Consider the following 24,746-nt stretch of genomic DNA (forward strand, 5'->3'; position numbering starts at 1 on the left):
AGAAATCTAATTAGCCATTACCCATATATATTACTGAGTATCTGATGTACTTTACTGAGTCATGGCCCACATCTATCAATATACATTAACCAATCCTATTCAGGATGACTGGACATTAGACAAAACAAGTGAGCCTTTATGGAACCAGGTTCTATGAATTATGGGCTTTATAGAAGATAACCAGCACCTTCAATTGCTCCCAGAAGCCCACCAGTAACCACTATTACATAAATGTCCATGCCACTGCATTTTGAATCAGCTGTAGTTAGTGAATGGCATTCAAGGCAACTCCATTGTAGTAGTCCATGCATGAGGTCAACAAAGTGAAGTTCCGTAAGATGAAACTGTGCAAAGGCCATTCTAGCCACAGCTGCCAAATGCTCCTCAATGAGGAACTGTAAGTCCCCCACCCCACCCCCCAAAAAACCCCAACAGTGCACTGTTCCCAAATGCAGGAGTGTAAGCCCATTCAAAACTAACAGAATAACAAGAGTTTGAAGGGACTGCTCAGTCAGGAAACCCTATACCATTTCAGGCAAATGGTTGTCCTATCTCTTCTTAAAAATGTCTACACCCACAACAAGTTGTTCCACTGGTTAATTATTCTAACTGTCAGGAAATTTCTCCTCAGTTCTAGATTGTTTCTCTCCTTGATTAGTTTCCATCCATTGCTTCTTGTCCTGCCTTTAGGTGCTTTGGAGACTAGAATTCTTTGTGGCAACTCCTCAAATATTGGAACTTGAGGTAGAAAGTTTCCAGTTCCAGATGATCCAAACACCCAAAGACATTTGATCTTACTAGAGTCAACTTTGAATCTATTCTTCTTACTTAGACACACACATATAAAACTGAATATTGGCAACATCTGACCCCAAATCAATGGATGAAGCCTAGCAAACACCAACTCTATTAACAAAGCCAAAACTACTGCATGAACTTGTCTCAAGCACACAAAATATACTTTCATCACCTTGCCAATACTTCTTTCAGGTACCTGTTCCCCTTCTGTTAGCCACCCAGGAGCTTGGGATCAAGTGAAAGTTGCCTCCAAAAGTTGTGGGTGCTCCAACACTGGTGGTTTTTAAGAAGAGATTGGACAACCATTTGTCTGAAATGGCTTGCCTGAGCAGACAGCTGAACTAGGAGACCTTCTCCCTGAATCACATTCTGCTCTTTCCATTATTTATTCTCAGTATCACTTTAAAATTTAAAAATAATTCCTTTGACTAATTAAATTATAACTTGAATGGCAGTCAGTAGGCAGCAGTGATTACTACCACGTCTATTTTGGGACCCTGAAATGAAAAGTAAAGGAGTCGAAACAAATTTGTTTCATGGATTTCAGAAAAAAAGTAATTCTACCTAAATTTTAATTTATTCTTTTGGTGTACAAGTTATCAAAAACTGAAATATAATGGGCATTTCATTAAAATACTTTTAAAAATTTATTCAATTTCTCACAACTATAGCTTCATTGGCAAAAGTGTCTTGCCTGATATGAATTTTCACATTACAGGAATTGCTGAAGAACACATAAAACATTTACATGTTTTTTCCCTCTTTATCTCCATTTAACCCACTCCATGGATACTCATGATGAAATGATTTTATAATGATTTTATAAATCCTAAAATACACTTAGACATTTCCAAACAGTGAATCTTTTTTGAAAAACACTACATTCTTTGACCTCTTTAAATATTACAGCTTGAATCCTTCACACCTCAATCAAGGTTGTGGTATAATTTTCCTATACTTGACTTTCCTTTGATCCTTATATCTTTATTACAATTGCTTCCACCAGATTAAATTTTCCTTTAAGTTATTTGACTGTGCAATGACCCATTTATCATTTTAAGCTAATTATAACAGTAATCAAATTCCATGCTTCGGGGAATAGGTAGACAATCTTATTTCACATTGGTGAAGAAAATTGTAACTGGTTATGCCCTTAGTCTCCTAAAGGAGTCACTCAAATTAGACATAGGTTAATAGCCCTGAAATTGGAAGAATTTAACAATTCACTTCTTCTTCCAAGGTATTCTGATTACAATCTTACTTATTTTATGGGAAGCATTCTGAGTTATCAAGTATCTTTTCTTATAATTCCATACCTGAAGATAATCAAAAAAAGATTGCTTGGAACTATAAATGTGAATATGAAAAGTTTAGTTTACTATACTATCATGATGTATATTGCATATTATTTCTATTGGAAATACTGACATAATATTATTTCCATTGGAAATACTGAATAAAAGGGCCTAATAATAGGGTCTTTTGAATCAACAAATACAATAAATCTATAAATGAATGTATCAAAACTAATCACTATTTAATATTACAATTTATTATTCTATTAATATTCTCAAGCTCGCAAATATTAAAAACAATTTAAAAGAACTTTAAAAAACCCAATTCAGTCTGTCATATTGCAAAATTTGGGGGATGTTTTCAAACAAGATTCAGAATACCTATAATTATGTAGATTATGTAATTCTTCAAGCTAACTAAAATTCATATTAACTATCCTAAAATTTCTTGAGTCAAATCATGCTTGTAATGATTAGGAAAAGATTATCATACGTGTTTTGAATGCCAAATATCGTAGGTTCAGTCTGACACCTACAAAAAAATGTTTTTCTTTAAAATCCTAGAGAACATTTCTTAGTTTGACTCAGTAACTACATTCATGATATCACCCTAAATCATAGTAAGCTTCAGCTCAGGCAGCACACTTTTTTACTTTTTCCATGTAATTGGGAAGAAAAGACCAGAAGATTTGCTTTTGTTTAATTACTGTGTGAGGTATCATCTCAGTAACAAACTGGGATTAACACCAGTCAGTTTTAAAAAGCTATAAATGTGACTTCAGTAACTGAAACTAACCATAGTTAAACTGGGGGTAAACAGATTAATTAAAAGAGGAAGCAAAGCCTTCTAAACTCTTATTCCCATACTTGTGAAATGGGAAACTGAAGGCTGCATATTTCAATTCCTACACTTTTTAAAAATGATGTTTTTACATCAGAATCGAATGTGATAGTTTTAAGATCTGTGGCTACTCTTAATTTCTATAAATAAACATCTAAATTCCAAAGTTTAAAATTCCAACATGAAAATTTTGAAAATGCTTCTATAGTTATAATATGTGCAAAGAATTTAATAACATCATGCTGACATTTCCCTTTCTGTCAAGGCAGTGTAACACAAGTACATTTAAGGGATTTATAAGAGGGCACTAGAACGGTGTTTTTCCCCTTTTTACAAAACATAAAAAGAAAAAAACCATCACAAGCCTATCTTTCGTAGAGTCCTCAGCACAAACATTTATATATTTGCATGTCATTCTGTTTAATTCCTGACAGATATAAAGTACATGCATAATATGTGAATGCAAGCAGCTGTTCCTCAGAAGAACATATTGTGTCTGAAAGAATTCTTTGTAAACTTTCATTTCCTGCAGCAGAGTGATTAAATTCATATTTTTCAACATCTAGCTAATATTTAATAAAATTAAGTTGTAAAAATAATTCAAGTGTCACAAACAATTCACAAGATTTTGTATTTCCCAAAGCAACTTGCTAGAATTTTATATCTATTTTTTAGAAACAGTTTAGTCTTAGGGCTAAATTCAAGGAGGTGAGAATGTTGTTTTCTAATGTGTCTCCAAAAGCAGCCACTCAAAGAAATTATAAATCTTTTTATAAGTAAATTAGAAGGATTAATAGAGGCTTATTACTATTCTTATTGCATGTATAGACAGTAACTCAATCCTATTAAAATTTGTTCCAAAATAAGATGCATCTTAAAGACATTTCAACTATAGGTGAGCACACTATACCACAAATCTCAGTCATAACAATGAAAGTTACTTCTGAACAGAAGTAAAAGATCAATAGATATATTTTTGCATTAGAAAATACCAAATAGTGTGACACAGAATGATGTGATAAAACTTTTTCTTCCAGGAAAACATTCATACTCCAGTCCCAAATTATGGCAATAGTGAAAAATCACAAAACTTCTCCGGTTATCATGAAGAAATTATTGCATTATTCTACTTATTTATTTTTTAAGAAAATTTATATGGGAGCCCACTCACTCTCTGACTCGGGGTGGCTTACAGAGATAAACTATACTTTCAATTATTTTAGATTTTAAAAATAGCAAAAGAGAATTAACTGCAACAATAATTGCCTATCAATTTGAATACTCACAATTATTGTACATTATTTTTATGTGCAAAAAATTACACGTGAGATATTTGATCATTATGAATATACTTCTTTCAGACTAGGTTTGGAAAAATTCTGGAAAGCCTGCTGAAACACCAGCCTTGTACATAAGAGTCCTGAGCTTATATCGACAGAATTTGAAATACAGCTATAATATTGAAATATAGTTATATATGGCAATACTAAAATCTGGAAGAAATGCTGATATTAAGGAGCAATAAACGTTTATTTTTCACTGCCATAACTTATTCTATTAATTGCCTTAGTAGGATAAAAATTACTACCAAATTTTTAATATAATATAAATATGGTTCCTTGATTTGAGCTAATTGGCTTTTTTATGAATTTAGGATTCAAATTTGGGTTTACTTTAAAATCCCTAAATGGCTTACGAACTGGATATTTTAAGGACTGCTTTTTTCTATATACAGTACTTTTCGTTATGTGCTACTGATCCCACTGCTTTGCAATGCAACCATAATGAATAATTACTAATAACCAAGTTCCTCCTGCAGTTAGCATCCATGTGATAGAAATATATTTCCTGCTGATATTAGATAGGTATCACCATTTTATTTATTTTAGCATTTGGATAAACTTACAGTAGCTGTTTAGAAATAAACAGATTGTCTTGATGCATTACCTCAATAATGTTTCCTTGATGGCTCATGTTTTAATACATTTCATAATTTTGTGATTCTGCTGTTTTTAAGCCACCCTGAGTGGGAAAATTACAACTTCGGGATTTGTTCATGTAACACTGTAACATTTGAGGGATTGGGATTGGAATTTGCAAGATTGTCTCTCAACCTAGGAGACAATCCAGGGATTTTATGATGTTTTATGAAGAGACAGGGATCGTTTTTGGCCCAAGTCTTATTTTAAAGAATTAGGGTAGAAATAGCAGCAGAGTTCTTTTGAGAGGCAAAATGTTGCCATCACCATCATAAAATGCACCTTCTAGCTTAAAATTTTGTGCCACTGCAATTCAGCTATATTGTAACTTAATTTCAGTGATATGATTTGGAAAATGCTGCAAAGTTGTATATACCCTTATAGGTTGAGAACTCTATATGGTTTTTCTATATCGTTTTCTTATTCTAAATAGAATAATAGTTGTTTTCTGTTCACAGAAACATCATAGAACCTATAAAATTCTTCCATTCTAAATTCAAGGAACCACTCAAAAACCACTTAAATTGTCAAAAATCTGTGCAGCATCCAACTTACCTTTACAAACACTGCAGCACTGATTCTCTGGGAGTACAGAATCTTTTTCTGAACAGTTCAATGGAGGACAGGTCTCTGTTACTTTTACTAAAATTCCATTCTGGAAATGAACAATGATTCATAATTGATAAAAATAAAAATGATAGAGTAGTCTCATACTTCTGAAGTTATATAACATGAATGATCTTTACCAACAACATTGTAAACTGTCAGGCACATTTCATAAGTTAAACACATTTTACACAACACCAAAAATTTACACTTTTTGACATTTGTATTCCCAAATAAAACAGCATTAAAACAGCATCCCCATTAAAAACAGCATTATTCTTAAATTCAATATATAGCTTATTATACTTTCTATATTCCATTTAACTATTTTTATGAAGTCTTCCATTGATTATTTGTTGTTTATGTTGCTGTACACTTCATGCATATGTTTTATTATATGAGTCATACACCAATCATTAGTCTTCCTTTAGTGGCTTCTACCTATCCTATTTAGTCCAATAGGACATGCTTGTTGGGTCTTGTCAATAAAAGAAGATGGCTTGTGGGATCTAGGAAGCTTGCCTTCTTGTCCTGGCATCTGCTCTCCAGAAAACCTTATCACCTGAGATCAGATTAGTCCCAACCCTACTGGTCATCCAGAAAATGCTGAAGACCTGCTATTTGCCCAGTCATAGGAAAGGAATGAAGTCCAGGTGCTTGGTATTGTTTGCTGATTGTCTATATTCCAATCTGTCATTTTTCTTGGATGTTGTGTTGTGTGTTTGTTTTTACTTTAAAATGTTATTCATCACCCAGAGTTGTTTTGGTGAGAAGGGGGACTAAATAAATGTATAAAATAATAATCAGTAAATACAATAATGGAACCCTAAACACACTACAAAAAGTTCAATATTTTTGCCCAAGATGCAATGTCTACTTTTTAAAAGCTGAAATGAAAAAAAAAGACAATCTTTTTCTAGTGATGCAGAGATCATAAATGTTAGCACTTCTTTCAGACTGTATTTTAAAAAGAATTAATTCAGAGCATGAATGGTCAACATTTTTGCAACTCTGATCTCCTATAAAATATGGGTCTTTCCAGGGAACATGCAGATGCAGATGTAGAGGACAGATACAGAATCTCAGGAAAAGACAAAGTGAATCTGAACTGCTGCAGAATCCTTTAAAATATAACTCTTTAAGACATGATTAAGCAACCAGAAAAACAATCCTCTTGGAAGCCAAAATCTGTCTCTCATTTTGATCAGCTTGTTCATAATGAAGCATTTGTGTCACTAATAGTGCGGTGGTAGCATCTTGTGTGGTCCTCGTGGGTGTGGGTCTGGTGTCATTCTTCATGTTAGGTACTCGTCTGTTCATGAAGGCGGGTTTCCAAATGGCTGGTAGTTTATTCATGCTGTGTGGGTGTTTTTCTATTTCTATGGCTCTCTGATTATTCTGTTGTTGAAGTGTTTGGTTTTGGCGATAGTTCTGGTATTTTTAAAGTCAATCTCATGTCCTGTGGCTTTGAGGTGTTACCACCACACTCCCACATAGAAAGCAGACTCACACTCACACAGAAGATGAGAAACTACTGTGGACCAGAAGCCACACTGCAGCTGAATCACTACCCACTTCAAACCCCTCCGAGCCATACATGAAGCGAACTGACACCCACCATGAAGATGCAGCACAACCACGAACATGAAGCCAAACAGCAGGATCACAGCTCACCAGCTCAAATCCCCCAGCAACTAAGACTAACCTGAGCACAACCAAGCCCCCACCTGAACAGAACACACCTCCAGCCAATCAGAACACGGCCAACCCCCCAACCAATCAGAACACAGCCAAAACCCCAACCAATGAGAACACACCCCCACCCAATCAGAACACAGCCAAGCCCCCACCTAATCAAGTCACACCCCCACTAGCAGTTAACAGGAAGAAGCAGCTGCAAGCTCACATTACTCTGAGAAGCACAGAGCCGAAGACACAAGCCTGAAGATGATGAATGAGACTTCATAGAAAAGTTGCCTAGATACTTCTAATCTTATGTAACGATGTTTCGGCAGAATCTCATGTGCCATCATCAGGCTTATGTTCGCAATATAGAAGCCTGATGATGGCAGATGAGATTCTGCTGAAACGTCACTACAGCTTTAAAAGCACAACTATAATGATGTGGGAAAATAGAGGGTACAAAATAAGGTTGAAAAGAAGGTCCCACAAACTGTCGCGGACAAAATGGTTTTTAATTGTTTCCTCAATTTTCTTTTTCACTTTTTCTTCTTTATTTCTTTTTTCTCTTTCACATTTATGTATGTGTTGTTTCCCTGTTTTAATTGTAAAATTAATAAAGTTTTTTTTTTTAAAAAAAAGATAATAAGCTAAAGTTTATTTTTAAAAGTTTAAAACTTCAAACTGAAAGGCTTACTAGGATTCATTAGATTTCTTTTATTTTGCAAACAAAAAGAGGATAGTAAAGGAAAAATATTCAGTAGAGATAAAATTTTACATATTTTTGGCCTCATGCGGTCTAAAATATTAAAAATAAAAATAAACCAGAAAGTCCTAAAATCTAGCTTCAGTAAAACATTGAGGAATGTTATATAAAATATGTCAAACCAAGTTTGCATCAAGCAGCAAACAGAAATTTGGTGAGATATAAATTAATGTAATGAATTATGATTTCATGATATATTCATTGTCTAATGTATAAATAATAAACACTAACCATAATGATTAAACTTCTCTGAAAAGTCTAATCAATGCTCCATAATTAAGAGGAGTTTAATACTTGGGTTGAAATGTGTTTGGCCTCAAACTTCATTACTGGCATACTGTCTCTAGAAGACTTGTGCATATGCGTGTTCTTTATTTTTTTCATCACTAGTTCACAGTTTCTTAATCATTATATTTCTCTGTATATTCTCCAACTGTTTTCTAAATTTCTTTTAATTATGGAATATACAGCCAAGAAAGGAAAGCATATATTCCAATCAACTTTTATAGTCTTTACTTAAATGTTTCCAGTCAAGCAAAGACCATCTTCTTCAGCAAATCGTAGTCCTAAGGCCATCTGTTCCAATGTTGAACAGCTTTTGCCATAAGGACATTTTTCCTGTTGTCCAATCAAAATCTACTTCCTTGTAATTAAAACCCTCTTTCTCTCTTCTCCTGGAATAACTATGAACAATTCCATCCTGAACTCTACATGCAGCTCTTCAGATATTTGTAGACAATGATTGTATCTTCTCATCACTAAATTAAACATCCCTGAAGCCTCCAACCATTTTAGTTTTCTCAAATATTATTACATATTTGATATGACTATTCCAATTTTACAAAGAGTACATTTGCAAAATTTGGAAATGATCTTTTTTCAAATGCTTTGTTATAATTAACATAATATGGATTAGTGTGTTCAGTGCAATGTGTAAACAACACTGAAATCAGTGAAGCAGATTAGATATGAAGAATGAACCCATCTGGGCTCAGTTCAATTTTGAGCTGAATAATCAAGCTATTTCCTTCAAAGATCAGGTGAGTAGCTCAATTTATGTCACTCCAATTCCAAATTCAATTAGCTTATTATATTCTTGATGATAAGACTTTCAGAAGAAAAACAATTCCTTGAGCTTTCACATCCCTGCAGGACTCAGAAGTATTAAATGAATTCTGACTTAAGCTGGAGAAAAATTCAGCTGGGGCAAAAGGATGATAAATGAACTTCCTGAAGTCAGCAGTATTGCTAGCATAACAATCAGGCATATATAAGTTATAGTGTACGCATACAATATGATATGTACACTGTTGTGTAGAAGTGAAGGCACAAAGTAATAATAGATGAACATATCTTTTGTATTTTGAAAATCAGGTGGGTTTACTATAATTATGTTTTATATTGTACAATGCTGTACAATCCAAACTGCACAGTCCGATAGATCAGGGCAACTTCTAATAGAAAAGACTAATGGCAGCCCTAAACTTTTTTTCATTAATATATTTTTTTTAATCTTCATCATGTCTTCCAGGATTTCCCAATGAATAAGATTATTGTGAAATAACAATGTGTCCTGGGGGGCAAATGAAACCCCTGTCATTCCTAAGCTCCCTGGGATATTCTAATGGACATCTGTGAAGATCAACAGACAACCTGGAAGAAACAGCAAAACATATGTTCCATGGCAGCTTGTATAGATGAACTCAAAGGCCCTTATATAGCTCTGGGAATGAGAAATCCTCCCTAAGGACAGAAGAACGAAACTGATTTGGTCAGTGGCATGGAATGTAAAAGAGGCTGGACCCTCACTTTACCCTTTTTCTCCCTCACTATATTCCATTTTCAATCATGATTAGAAACAACAGCAGGAACAGAAGAGAGAGTATAGTTGAGTGCATACAATTACAATTATACAATTACAAAGGTACAGAAAAGAAGAGTCTAAAGATGGTGATTGTAAATGCAATCTTAACCCTTGAAGAGAGGATTCCTTTATATCAGGGCTATCAAACTCATGGCCCACAGGCCAGATACATCATGTGCTGGCCATGCCTGGTTTAGCAAAGGGAGGGAAGTCCCAATACATCACATGACGATTCTATGATGACACAAGTTTTACACCCTTTATATATTCTGATAGATATTTTGAAAACTAGAACATATCTTTTTTTAAAAAAACATAGGGAATGTCAGATCCCTTCACTAATCTAGAAGAACTAATAATGTCTTGCAAGAAAGTATTGCCTTGAAAGTAGACATTGCTGAGTACAGCATGCACAAGCAGGAGAAATGTACCATGATCTGTTCCATCTCTATTTTCCATAGAAACAGCACTGCCATTACCATGAAAAGGAATGCTGCATTAGCAGTGATGGGCTTCTAGCCACTAATCATGACCAAAATGGATGCCACACCTTTCATTGTGGCAATATTATAGATTTGCAATCTGTAAGTTCAATAGGAAATCACTCAAATCAAGAAGAGTTTTATGAAACAATACAAGAAGCAAAGTCTATGAACCTAATTATCATGGGATATCTAAATGTGAAAGTAGGGCCAAAAAATATAAGAAGTGTGAATCTTTTTATTCTTTGAAAAGTTTGAAACCTTCCATACTTAGTTCCATTTTCCAGCAACTAGAAAGATTATGTACTTGAAAAAATTTCAAAAGATGCAACAAGGAATCAAACAGGCTGTGTTATGATAAAAGATAGATTTACGAATTCTATTAAGGCATGCCCTGATATTAACATTTATTCCAATTACAACCCTGTTATAATAAAATTCAGTATAAAAATAATGAACATCAGAGAAAAGAACAGAACATTTCCAAGAAAGATTTGGAAATATGTAAAAATAAACTTTAAAGAAAAGCATTGAAAATTGGTTTTACAACATTTTTAAGAAGATAATAAACTGTTAGGGTGGAAAAAAATGTTATTGACCAGGCAGTGAATGTCCTTTAAAAGTTCAAAAACTAAGTAACTACAGGTAAAAAGCAAAATGAAGGAAATTTAGATGACAGAATTTTTTAGCAAAGATGGAAATGAGGAAAACAGTTTTTTTTAAAAAAACTATTTGCTAAAAGACTCTAAATAATCAACTTTTATTTCATTTCCTAGGAAAGCAAGAACTGAATACAGAATCCCATTAGTCTTACCAAACATGCAGCAAAAAATGTTTTTCAAAGTTAATTTCTTAAGAAACTCAGGATAGTTCAACAATGCAATAAGTGAAGTTCAGAGCATATTTATGAAATAGTGGCACTAGGGAAGGTATTTTAAACCAGAAAACAAGAATCGAGAGATAGTTTTTTAAAAACCAAAAAGGAATCACTTTATGCTTTGTCAATTGCTGAAAAGCCTTTGATTCTATAAATCATGAAATGTTCATCAAAACTTTGGAGCAAATTGAGATGAATGACAAAGGCATTAGAATTATAATGAATCTGTACTGGGAGTAAACTTCTTCTTTTAAGATTGAGAGAGATTTTTCAAAAGACTTTTCAATCCAAAAAGGAATGTACCAAGAATGTATCATATCATGGCTACTTTTCAACATCTATACTGAGGAAATATTTAATGAACCAAAAACTGCATCAGGACTGTCACTAGGTACTATGGGGGAAAAAAAAGAACTGGCAGATAAAGTATCTGAGGCTTCTCATTTATAAAACATAAACAAGTGAAAGGTATGGATTATAGTTTAATTAAAAAAATAAAATGATGATAATCTTGGGAAAAAAAGACTCCAAAAACAGTGGCCAATTATGCTTCCTTCTCAAAGTCAAACATTCTATCTTGGACACTTAGTAACAGAACTTGGGGAAATGTGGAAATAAAAATGCAAATAGGAATGACCAAGAAAATGTTTTTAGGCATGAAGAATATTCTGACCTCAAGAGAAATAGATTAAATACTAAGGATAAGACTAGCCAAGTTCTATGTCTAATTAACTCTCCTTCATAATTCTGAAACAAGGGCAATATACAAAGAGGATAATAACAGGGTGAAAACCTTTGAAATGCAGCTTTTAAGGCAAATCATAAGAATCCTTTGGAGTCACCAAAAAATCAAATCTCAAAGTTGTAGTAATGGCATGGGACAAAAGGAGCCCGAGAAGAATATCAAACAAAGAAAATGGAGATATGTGGATCATACGTTTGGAATACTGCATCCAATTCTGGTCATCAGATTTTTAAAAAGATGTTGACACTCTGGAAAATAATGGAGAGAAAAGCAACAAGGAGGATTCGCTGGAGGTTAAAACATACAAAGAAGAATTGCAGGAATTGGGTGTGTCTAGTCTAGTGAAAAGAACGATTAGGGGAGACATGATAGTGGTATTCCAATATTTGAGAGCCTCCTACAAAGATGACCAACCTATTTCCAAAGCACCAGAATACAAGACAAGAAACAATGGTTGGAAACTAACCAAGAAGAGAAGCAACCTAGAAATTTCCTAATGGTGAGAGCAATCAACTAATTGAATGGCTTGCCTTCAGAAGTTGTGGATGCTCCATCGCTAGAGGCTTCCAAAAAGAAACTGGACAGCCATTTGTCTTTCTCTACCAAGGGGGTTAAACTAGAAGACCTCCAATGTCCCTTCCAACTCTACTATTCTGTGATTCTCTACTTGTGGCAAGATGGGCAGCAAATAAATTAAACAAACAAACATATTCAGGCACAACTCAGTACAATGATTGATGGCTCTGCTAGAAGGAACAACAATATGAAGACATCAAGGGATATTTGGAATAGCAATATGTATAACTGGAGTGGCCTAAATTATGATTCATGTTTAAGACTGGCAAACACAATGTGGAGTTATAATTGTCAAACTCCTTCCAAAAGAAGATAGCTGAAATGAACATGTGAAAAATACAACATATGTATATTATGACAGTCTGCAACAAAATGGTGTGGTTCTCTATAACTGCATCTCTTTCTTGGATATGTGCTGTCCAAAATCTAGCTCCACTTTGTTTTAAAATAGGATGAAATGAAATAAATAATACACTCTGGTGCTTTATTCATTTCCACTTAGGAATCAATAAAACCATTTGCTCTAATCCAGAACAGTATGGATTAATTCTATTACAGTCATTACAAACGGCATTGATTCCTGTCTACATTGTTAGTGGAGAAAGAGATAACCCTTTGGGGCTGGTAGACATATCTGGAATATTGAGTGCCTTGTGCAAACTACTATCACACAGCAGTTGTCCAGGTAGTCATTTATCAAATACCACATGAACAAATGGCAAATGGCTAAAACTGACTAACACACCTGGCTCCCCAAGACGTTAGTATTGCTCTTATTTTTATTTTCCTGATCAAGAGTACACCTTTGTAAACAAAATATTAGATTACAGTTTTGTATGCATTGTTTTATTGTTGTTGTTATTGTTGTTGTTGTTGTTGAAGGGCACTTTTATGAGTTAGGTAGGATCTAAATGGATTCTTGTAAATGAACATGAAGGTGGTATGATTTTACTTCAATTATTTGCATCTAAATAATAAGGATCAGATCTGAAACAATATCTAAGCACAAAATATAGATAGAATTGACTGTGTTTTCTAAAATATCATTTTCTTAGTTCCAACATTATTTTAACTAATCTATAAGCAAAAATAGAGCTTTCTTTTCTCCTCCTTAATTAACACAACTCATTCTGTACGTTTTATCTATTTATTTCTAAATGTAACTTTAATAAAAATATTTTTATTTCACTTTGATTAAAGTAATGCATGGCTTACTGCATTTGTCTTTCTCTGTCCCAGTTAAGTCTTTTCTAAGCCTATTGGATTAACTGAGAAAATAAGTTTTTCACTTACAAAGTAGAAATAAAATATGGAGGGATGCCTAGTAATAGTACTTAAGAAAAAAATTAAGACAGTATTTGATTACAAACTGAATATTGGTCAGGGGTGTGCTGTATCTATAGAAATTGTTGATGCAGTTTTGCTCTGCATTACAGATTTGTAATTTCCTAATTGTGGGAATCAACCACTCCATTTTATTCTAACTGACTATACTCCACCTCAAGTCTTATGTCCAATTCAAGGCACCATACTTTAAGGTTCATTCAGATGAATTTGAAAAGATCCAGGAAAGAAAAACAAGGATGATCAGAGGAGTGGAAACTTCAGCATGATAAGGGGAATGAAGAAATTGCAGATGCTGGGTTTTAATAGAGATGTTTACAGTGATATAAGAGCAATCTTAAAGTACAGGTAGTCCTCGACTTATGACTACAATTGAGCCCAGAATTTATGTTGTGAAGTGAGAAATTTGTTAAGGGGGTTTTACCCCATTTTATGACTTTTCTTGCCACATTTGTTAAGTAAATCACTGCAGTTTTTAAATTATTATCATGGTTGTTAAGTGAATCTGGCTTCTCCATTGACTTTGCTTGTCAGAAGGTAGCAAAAGGTGATCCCATGTCCCTGGGACACTGCAGCCACCTTAAATATGAACCAGCGATCAATCATCTGAATAGAAATCACGTGACCACAGGGATGCTGCGGTGGTCATAAGTGTAAAAAATGGTCACTAGTCACTTTTTCAGTGCTGTTGTAACTTTGAAAGGTCATGAAATGAACTGTTGTAAGTCAAGGACTACCTGTATCTGAAAGAATGCCATAAGAAGGCCCAAGGTCTGTTCTCCATCATATCATAGTGCAAGGCATACAATAATAGAATTCAGGTTATGGAACAGATAACAAAAGCAATAAGAATACAAAGTACATTTCCAATTAGGAAAGTTTTATGGTGGAACTATTTGCCCAGAAAGGTGATGACTTCATCCTTACTGAGTATATTCAAGCACATGCTCCAAAATCATCCATAAATAGTGCAATAATTTCAGTTCCTGCTCCAAGCAGCACATTGGGTTCAAGGATCTAAATCATCCTTTCCAACTTTAGGATTCTCTGTTCTTTGGTCTCAATTCCTCTTTTCTTCTCATTTCCTCTCCTTCAGGTTCTTTTTCATTTTTCACTGATTTCTTCTATTGTTTCATGTGAAATTGTAAAACTTCTAAATCTATCTACCATCTTTCTTCTACTTAGCAATCTTCTTTTGTTTTATTTCTGTTGTTTTTCACTCTTCCCTTTGACCTAAAATTTGTTTGCTTATTAAACATCCCCTTTGATTTTTTTCAGCTCTATACCACGCTTTTTTCACAACATTTGGTCTATAAACCTTTCTTCAATTAAAGTTTATAAATACATTTATTTCCCTCTCATTTCCTGCTTAATGTTCTAACTGACTTTTTATTCTTTTATTCTTTTTGGGTTAATTGTTGCATTAATTGTTATTTAATTAAAATGGATGCTCATTTCCATTGCTTACCTGCTCAGGGCTAATATGTGATAAAGGCAGTGTCCATTATTACAAATCCAAGGAGATCAAGCAGAGAGGATAAATATAGCTTTCTCTAGTTTCTAAGTTACTGTAATTTTTATAGCCAAGTGAAATTGGCTGTTCTGTGACTGGAGGTAGTTTTAATGAATTTTAAGCAGCTTTGCTTCCTTTTTTTTCAACTAATGAAAAGTTTTTCCCAGCACTTTCACAAGTGAAAATCCTTTTTCTCCCATTATTTTTAGATTGTGATCTTTAAAAAGACTATGATAGATACCTTTATAAATGGAAGTTAAAAGAGATAGCATGCTTTTCTGTATAATAAGATACTGAAGCCAAAGAATAGCAGAAGGTGGTAGTTTACAAATCTAACTTTCCTGCCATTTTTTAAAAAAATTGAGGGCTTCCTGCACACTTGCCCTATAACGTCTTTTCCTAAAAGAAATTTGGTTTCACAGAAAATACTCCAATCTACCCCAAACTTCAGTCCTAATCCTAATGTAATCTCACGTTGAGAGTTTCACATTGTCTCATCAAATTTGTGGGCAAATTTTTCAAAGAATGACTCTTATGAATCTTGTTGAAGAACTCAGGTTTACTTAATAATAAAGTCTTCTTCAAGTCAAGCTCAACTCCTGATGACTTCAGGGATTTCCATGTAATTTTCTTAGTAATAACTCCAAAATAGCTGGCTGCTACTTTCTTTCACATTCTTTTTTTCTCCTGATTTCCCAGTCTAGCCTGTTATTTCCTAATGTGAGAGTGACGATTCATTCTACAAGCTTGTGGGTTGGTTTTTGAACATTTCGTTATCAGGCTACGTAACACCTTCAGGATCCACGATTCATTCACCACGATTGCATTTCCTATTGATTCCTGTTGCTGTACTAACCAGGTCTGCTCCAACTTATCATTTTGAAACCAGCCTATCAACACATTTTTAAAAACCTGTTCAATTTTGTTTCTAACATATTAAAACCTGGCAAAATAGACCGATGAGTTGTTTTTCAGAAACCAGTATATATGTGTGAATGAGTGTTTATGAACATACTGATATATATGACAGTAGTGTAAAAAATAAATCTGTTGTCAGTGCTCCTGATGTGGGGAAGGATAAAAACAACTTCCTAAATCATAGAAACCCATACTAAACTATGGGTTTGTGTACTTTTTCCACTGAAGGACTTATGAATATTTTCACATGCTGTTGTTACTTACAAAGTTTGTGCATTGCTTAAAACTTGTAGGTATTTATTGCACAATGATATGCATGTTTATTTCGAAGAAACTTTAATAGAGAAGTATAATGTGTAGGATTGCCACCAAATAATTAAAAAAAAACTTACACGGCATTCTCTGCAGTTCTTGATTAAAATCTTCTGACCTTCAGCCAACACTTGATCTCCATAGATGCATTTTGCTAAAATTTAAAAAATACAGACTTTATTATTTTGTCCTAAAAGCATATAAATTATACACTTTAATAGTAACAATATTGCTTAAGTAAATACGATGTCATCACGTTGCTTTCAGTGGCAGTCAGCGTTAATTGCTCTCATTTATTTTGACTGCAATAGTAAATTCATTACAAACATTATTTTCTTGAAGCATTTACCACTCACAATGACAAACTAGCTACTTAGTGACCTGAAGTAAAAGCAGAACTAGAACAGATATTGAATTCAATTCATTAACAGAATTACTCATGGCAGTGATACTCTGAAGGATCTACATTTGTGTTAAAACATGCTTGTATGAAAGAATTAAATAGAATGTGAAAAATGGGCCATGATGCAGAAATAACTAAGTAGAATGCTGAGCAATGGGTCCTAATATATGGATTCTGATTAGCTCCAAATACTAAAGGAGAAACTTCAGAACTACTTGCAGTTAAATAAAAGCATTTTCCATAGACATAGCCATCAGATCTGTGTCAGCTACTACCAGAAAAACAAAGTTATATGGATGTAGGGAGTATCCTAAAAAGAGGTACACCATATATAAACAGGAAGTCTTTGAATTCCTCCTTGGGAAGGGGGGAAAAATCCACCAATTTCAAATGGAATTTACTTGACTGCCAAGTAAGTAGGTTCAGCATTACCTGCCAAATTTAGCATCTGTGTCACTTTTTGAAAATGAGTAGTTGAAATAAGTCATCTAAGCGTGTGTTTTTATAGGATGCTGGTTGCAAAAATAATGATTTATTTGCAACCTTTTAGGATACAGTTTTGCTTTATGTGCAGGCCTATAATTCCAGGTATCTGTTAACAGGAGGACCTTTAATGGATACTTTAAGAAACTGTATTTGTCAAATATGCAAGATATAGCTGAAATGTCTAAAGAAGACTCTAGGCAAAACCAGCTTACTAGACAGTTGTAGAGATAGACATGTAAGATAATTAGTTCATGGTCTATATCCATGATCTGGAAGATGCAACTTCTTTAACTACCTTTCTGAGCCCTGGATCCTGTTTTATTGCTAGATTTCTTTTTGCATGATTGTTATTTTTTCAAAGACATCAAAAATGCCATGCAGTTCTTCAATATTATACAGAGACATTGACCTAAACTTGTTGTTTTCCCTTGTGCTGGTATCTTATATGCATGAGTGGTTACAAAGTATGGTCAAAAAAATAAAAATGGCAATTGTGTTGGTATAGCATCATTATGGTCATTATCTCAACTATTCGTACTTATATATAAATACCAGTGGTAGGATTCAATTTTTTTTACTACTGGTTATGTGGGCATGGCCTAGTGGGTGTGGCAGGGGAAGGATACTGTAAAATCTCCTGTCAGAGGTGGTATTTGCCGGTACTCCGAACTACTCAAAATTTCTGCTACCGGTTCTCCAGAACTGGTCAGAACCTGCTGAATACCACCTCTGATAAGTATATATATAAATTATATGTTATATGTGGAGCAAGGCCAGGAAAGAATGTTTCCTGTTGCAAGTTCTAAGTTGACAGAAGTATGTTGATACTTGAGGCACAAATATATGAAAGAAATATGATCAAAGTGCACTAATGAGACCACACGTGAAAAATTGCATCCAGTTCTGGTCTCTACAATACAAAAAAGGCTGCAAAGAAGAGCAACAAAGATGGTAAGAGGTCTGGAGACTAAACTCTTCAATGAACAGTTAAGGGAACTAAGTTTGTCTAGCCTAACAAACATAAGGATTTCTTCCGAGTGGCAGTCCCAGAGACAAGAGAGTTGACCTATTCTCCAAAACACTTGAGTGCAGGACAAGAAGCAATGGGTGGAAGCTTGTTAAAGAGAGATCAACCTAGAAATAAGGAGAAATTTCCTTACAGTGAGAGCAATTAACCAATGGAACAGTTTGCTTCCCAGTTTTACAAGTGCTCCATCACTGGAGATTTGTCCAGGATGGTATAAAGACTCCTGCTTTGGGAAGAGAGTTGGACTAAAAGGCCTCCAAGATCTCTTCCATGATTCCAAAACTAATTCAAAGGAAGAAAAATGGTTTAGACATATTTATTTAAAATAAGTTTGGCCTTGATTTAATAACACGAGAAAAGTTATGCCCCATAGCAATGTGTTATGAGTCCCCATTCCAGCCTTTATATATTGATATATTTATTTATTAAATTTATATGCTGCCAATTTCATTGCTGAAGCAACTCTGGGTAGCTTCTTCACATGCCATCAGTAAATGTTACAGTAAGCACCTATATAAATAAAGCTCCACTTCAATAGCAATATTAAATAATCTTATTTCACAAACAGTTTTACAGCCTTCTCTTCTGATAAATTGCAAGTGCAAAAGAAAGGATTTGTTCTTAGATTTTTTTCAGCTATATTTTCAGCAAATTGTTTTAATACAAACATGTATACATACACATAAACACACACATGCTTTTCTACATTATTAGAATCATGTAAATCAACCAAGATTTGTTTTGACTTTGAGACTCAAACAGAATATAAATTGATTCAAACATCTGAATTCAGAGCGGAAAGATTAGATTCTAATTGAACTGATAAAATATTTTACCATAGGCTTTAATGGAAAAAGCATCAATATGCTTGTAGCTACATTTCTTTTCTTTTCTTTTTTTCAGGATTGGATGAAAGTAAAAACAAACATCACAATATTAGGAGCAGAATAAAATAAGAAAAAGAGGAGATTAGCCCAGCAAATGCTTAAATGGATACTGTCAAGGGTTCTGTACAATTCATTCTGAAACATTTCACCTGCACTTCTTCTAAAACAGAGAGTATAGACGTAAAGAAAGCTAACATAGCAACCGCCCACTTGGCTAAATAGAAAATGTGCTTACTAATGCAAAATGTATCCCATACCCATTGAAAAATGAATTTTTTAAAAAGTTCTTTAAAAGGTAGGTTCTCGGAATGTGCTGACTGCTTGCTTTTTTGAACTGGTAAATTTCTTGCCATGGATCATTATCCTTTTCTGATTTTTTGTTTAAAGTCTGGTTTGTGTGTAACACAATGATATAAAGAAGCAATTTTCATTATGCAAACTAGTCTATCAAAAAGCATTTTCATATAATTGATTGATGTTCTTATTGTTCAGTCGCTAAGTTCTTTCCAACTCTTTCCAACCCCATGGACCACCAGGCCCTCTGTCCTCCATTGTCTCTCGGAGTTTGCCCAAATTCATGTTCAATGTGTTGATAGCACTGTCTAACAATTTCATTCCCTGCCATCCCCTTCTCTATTTGATTTCAATCTTTCCCAGATCAGAGCCTTTTCCAATAAGTCCTCTCTTCTTGTTTGGTGACCAAAGTATCTGAGCTTCCATGTAATTAGACCAATTAGTAATTTAAACTCACTCAAAATAGGTAAGCAGCAGAAAGAAACAAAAGGAGGGCATATGATAAGAAGGCATGGACTTGAAAACAGGTAAAAGATAAGAAATAGTAGATAGAATTAATCTGAAGGACTCTGTCCCACTCATTTTTTTCTTTCCTGACAAATGAACCTGTCTAAACTTATTCTAATAGGAGATTAGGGCACAGGCAAAACAGAACAGGCAGAGTTTTCAGGGGTGGTAAAACTCATGTCATGTCTTTTATGCAACTCATCTGTTCCTCACCTTAGTTAAATGTGGAAACCATCTTTAAAACTCTCTAAGTCTCTCTCCAATCTTCTAATCTCTTTGAGCCAGTTTGAAGGTACCTGATTCAATTAGACACCATATATTGATTCAAAGATTCAATTTGAAGGTGTGATTCTTGCCTTTAAATCAAATCACCCTTCCCTAACATAAAAAAGAAAGGGGTTGCTTCAGCATTTACTCTGTTTGCATAATTTAAATTGTGTGAATCTATGTGAGATTTCACTTCATGAAATAAGTAATAGGACTGAAAACAAAAAAGAAAGAAAACCTAGACACTTACAAAAACCTACACTGCCATTGTTTTAGCTCTATTATAAGAAAGAACAGGTGAATATTAAAAAAAAAACAAATATGCTTAATCCCTATTGACCCCCATCTGACATCACCAAACCAAATGATATTAATTTGGGCAACTCTCAGAACATTACAAAATGACAATATACAAACAGCACAAATGAGCTGAAACAACCTATACAGTAACTATATATTTAAAGCAACATCCTGGGATACGACTTAATGTATATTAATTGATCATAATTGAAAACAAGTGTTAGAACTGTCAGATAAATAAGAATAGGGAAGACCAATCTGACCCTTCACTAGCTCATTAATCAAATAAAAACATCCTTTTTTTAAAGGCCACCACATTTTCTCAGCAATTAAGAGGGAAGAAAGTTTATTCTAGAGCAGTGAGACCATGTCTCTAAAAGCCTGGAACTTGACATTATGATCCTGGAGCCAAGACCCAAAGAAGATCCTATTCAGAGAAATGTAAAGAACGGGTTATCCACAGGAATAAGGGCAGATTGATACTGTGGAGGGCTGTAAATATAAACAGTGCCAATAGGTTTGGAAAAGGAGCCAATGAAAAGTCCTATGATCTTGTGAAATTTGAAAATAACAGAACAGTTTTTTCAACCTTAGCAGTTGTAAGCTGTGTGGACTTCAACTCCCACAATTCCCTAGTTAGCAACTTAGTTCACCCAACTTACAGCTTTCGGGGTTGACAATTATAGGCATAGATAATACAGAACAGCCCAAAGAACACTCCTCTTGACTCAGGTCAAAAATATAGAGAGCAACCAAGAACACCTAACAGAAGACTATAAAATAATATGAGACAACCAAGACATGAATCAACAATGTTGTATATTCTTCCATCAGTAATTTCTGGATCCTAGAAATATTCATCATGTGAACATTGGGAAGCCAAATTGCAAAACCATTAAATAGGCAGAAATGCAGCTGTCCTCAGAGAAGGCTCCAAGGCTTTAGGAAAAGGAAACTGGGTTACTCTAGGACTCTTGAGGAAAACTTGGGAGAAGACTCTGCAAAGAATAGGAAATGCATGCAAGCTGAAACATGAAAATTCAGCTTAATGGTAGGAGAATCTCTATCATTGGCCTTCTACTACTATACCCTGTCATGAAGAACCACAAAAATATAGATGTCAATATTGTTGAGGTAATTTCCCGTTAGGAGAATGAGTGCATACAGGGAGACATATAGAGAGTAGTATTTGAATAATACACACACAGCACACCGATACACTGTACAGTAAATGTAGGGTTTTACTGTCAATAAAGGTTTTAAGCAAAGTTCAAAATAGGCAGTCCAAAGTCATTCACAGGTAAGATCAGTCAGTTTTTAGTCCAGGGATAATCCAAATATCAAAGTCCAGTGTCAAAAACAGTTCAGTATCAGACTTACATCAAATCCAGTAATATCAGACAATTAGGAAAAATGGAGGAATGGCAATACTTTCCAACAGAAGGAAACAGAGATACACTCACACTCTCTTCTGAGACTAAGACTAAACAACCCGGGTTTCTGGCTCCATCTTATGGCCGTTTGAGAAACCACACCTAATTAGTTTTGCATTTTCTTAGAGATACAGTTTTAAAATGTTTATCCTCGTTTATATATTTCTAACCCAAATACCTGTTAGGTGACTTATATTCCTAACAAATATCATTATAGTTACACTGATACTATTACTGCCCAAAATGTTGTTTCTTTTATTTTCTCCTCTATTTGGAAATACAACTGATAATTACTCAAACTGGTCAACATCATGAATCAGGACATCTATGGGAAGAATTAAAAAGTCCCTTTTTACAACCCTATAATCCTTTAATTCAGAGGTGGATGGAGCTGAGCATTTACAAGCCAGATGCCCTTCCTGACACCACATAGAGTTCGCAGCAGATATTTTTTTCTTTGTGCCCTAGAAGAGACACATCTGTTGCTACCTAAGATTGAATTATCAACTATCTGAATGGGAGGCAAGAGTCATTACCATTAGGCCACCACACCACTCATCTATGGGAAGAATATAAAGAGTAAATAAAATATATCCTTATTATAGGATATTATTGGAATGGAATTTCACCATGCAATACTACAAAAAAAATGAGAAGAGAAAGAGATTTACACCAATCAAGTGCATTGCCTCTGATGTCCAAGGACCATAATCTAAGCAAAAGAATGTCTAGAGAACAAATGAAAGAAAGTGACTTCTCAGTTGACCAGTCTGCTCCAAATCATGATTGATATAGATCAAAGAGGCCATTACAAGACAAATAGTAACTCAATTGTGAGAGGACAATTCTGTCATAAGGGATAAAAGAAACAAAGACACAAGCTAGTGTAATTTGAGCACAAAGAAGAATCCAAAGAAAATTTCTTCAGCAAGGAATGAATAGGAGGATGTTTTTAAAAGCCTAGTAATTAAACAATGCTTTGTGAGTTGGTAATACAGGGCAGCAAAGGGGGTTAAGATATAATAAAGAAAGAAAGAGAGGCTATCAATAAGGGAAGTAGTATAAGGATTGTCCTTCACAATTTATCAATTGTCATCTTCCAAGATAGGGATAAATTTTGATGTGGTGCACAAGAAGATAGCGGGGGGAGAAGAAAAGAGAACTAGGAATTATATAGCAAATGTTCATCTTCTCTTTTATTGCCTCTCTTAGATTCTTAAAGGCTCCCTAAATACTCTGTACAATTGCTAAAGCATGTTCGCAACAAAAAGCAATATTCTGTAAGATATCTATTTTTATCATCACCTGTTTTACAACCTCAGTTTAAAATTGGGTTTTTAAAAAATTCATTACAAAATATATACTACTGTCCTTTGTACTATCTGGGCACAATACATTGCCCAAAATACTGTTTCTTTTGTTTCCCCCTCTATTTGGAAATACAACTGACAATTAGTAAAATTGATTTACATAATGAAAGGAACTAGAAGAAATACAGTGCCATATGTTTAACAATGAGAAACATAAAATCCGTATTACACAAGATGAATAAGAGTCACATCAGCCAATGGGAATCTGCCTGACTTGTGCCCCATGCAGGATAATTAGCTACCGGAAGCATAGAGAATCAGCAGCAGATATTCTATCGAAGTGTATATATAATGTGATGGCAATAAATACAAGTAGTCCTTGACTTACAACAGTTCATTTAGTGACTGTTCAAAGTTACAACAGCACTGGAAAAAAGTGACTTGTGACTGTTTTTCACACTTATGACTGTGTTCCAGGGTCATGGGATGACCATCTTGCAAGCAAAGTCAATGGGAAAGCCAGATTCACTTAACAACCATGTTGCTAACTTAACAACTGCAGTGATTCACTTAACAAGCGTAACAAGAAAGGTTGTAAAAGGAGGCAAAATTCACTTAACAAATGTCTCACTTATCAACAAAAAAATTGGGTTCAATTGTGGTTGTAAATCGAGGACTACCTGTATCTATATGTTATGATAATATGCTTATTGCAGATGTCTCACAAATCTCCATCCCCAAATACACAAGATTCAAGATTATTATCTAATGTGTATGTAGAAGAGGTGGGTATTTTCACATACTCATATCAGAGTTTATATTCCAGAGTTCAGAACAAACCAGAAAGAAACCCTGTAAACAATCAGATTTTGCTGCAGAGAAATCAATCTATAGAGGACTATCACAATAGATAGGGTTAATGACAATCACTGTGCACATAAATTAACATTTGTGTTGTAAGAACTTGGTTCTGATTTAGGGAGTTGTGTGAACCAATACACAACCAATTACAATTATGTAAACCCACTCAGTTTTGGTTCATTCAATAAACTATGAATTAAAGCAAGCAATGGTTTTTGTTTGCTGTGTGATAGTAGTCTTTGTGGAGTTCTATTTTCCTATCAGGTTTCACAACAAGTCACAAAGTATGTTTTCCTTTCATGCTTTCTGCTATAGATAGCACTTTGATGCCTCTTGTTGAAATTGTAGAAATTACCTTGCAAACTCTTCTATTAT

At 34.2% G+C, this 24,746-nt stretch overlaps 1 protein-coding gene across 2 annotated transcripts in view; it reads right to left on the reverse strand.

Moving 5' to 3' along the window:
• The window catches only part of NELL1 (neural EGFL like 1), a 566,467-nt gene that overhangs the window by 315,907 nt on the left and 225,814 nt on the right, over nt 1-24,746 (reverse strand). For both annotated transcript variants that reach the window (XM_087921258.1, XM_087921259.1), the window contains exons 10-11: nt 16,677-16,750; nt 5,469-5,568 (exon numbers count right to left, since the gene is read on the reverse strand). In XM_087921258.1, coding sequence (XP_087777384.1) covers nt 5,469-5,568; nt 16,677-16,750 — 174 coding nt within the window. The remainder of the gene's footprint in view (nt 1-5,468; nt 5,569-16,676; nt 16,751-24,746) is intronic.

This window comes from Pseudonaja textilis, chromosome 1, assembly GCF_049901715.1.
Source record: "Pseudonaja textilis isolate UNSWEBS1 chromosome 1, rPseTex1.2, whole genome shotgun sequence".
Taxonomy (NCBI): Eukaryota; Metazoa; Chordata; class Lepidosauria; order Squamata; family Elapidae; genus Pseudonaja; species Pseudonaja textilis.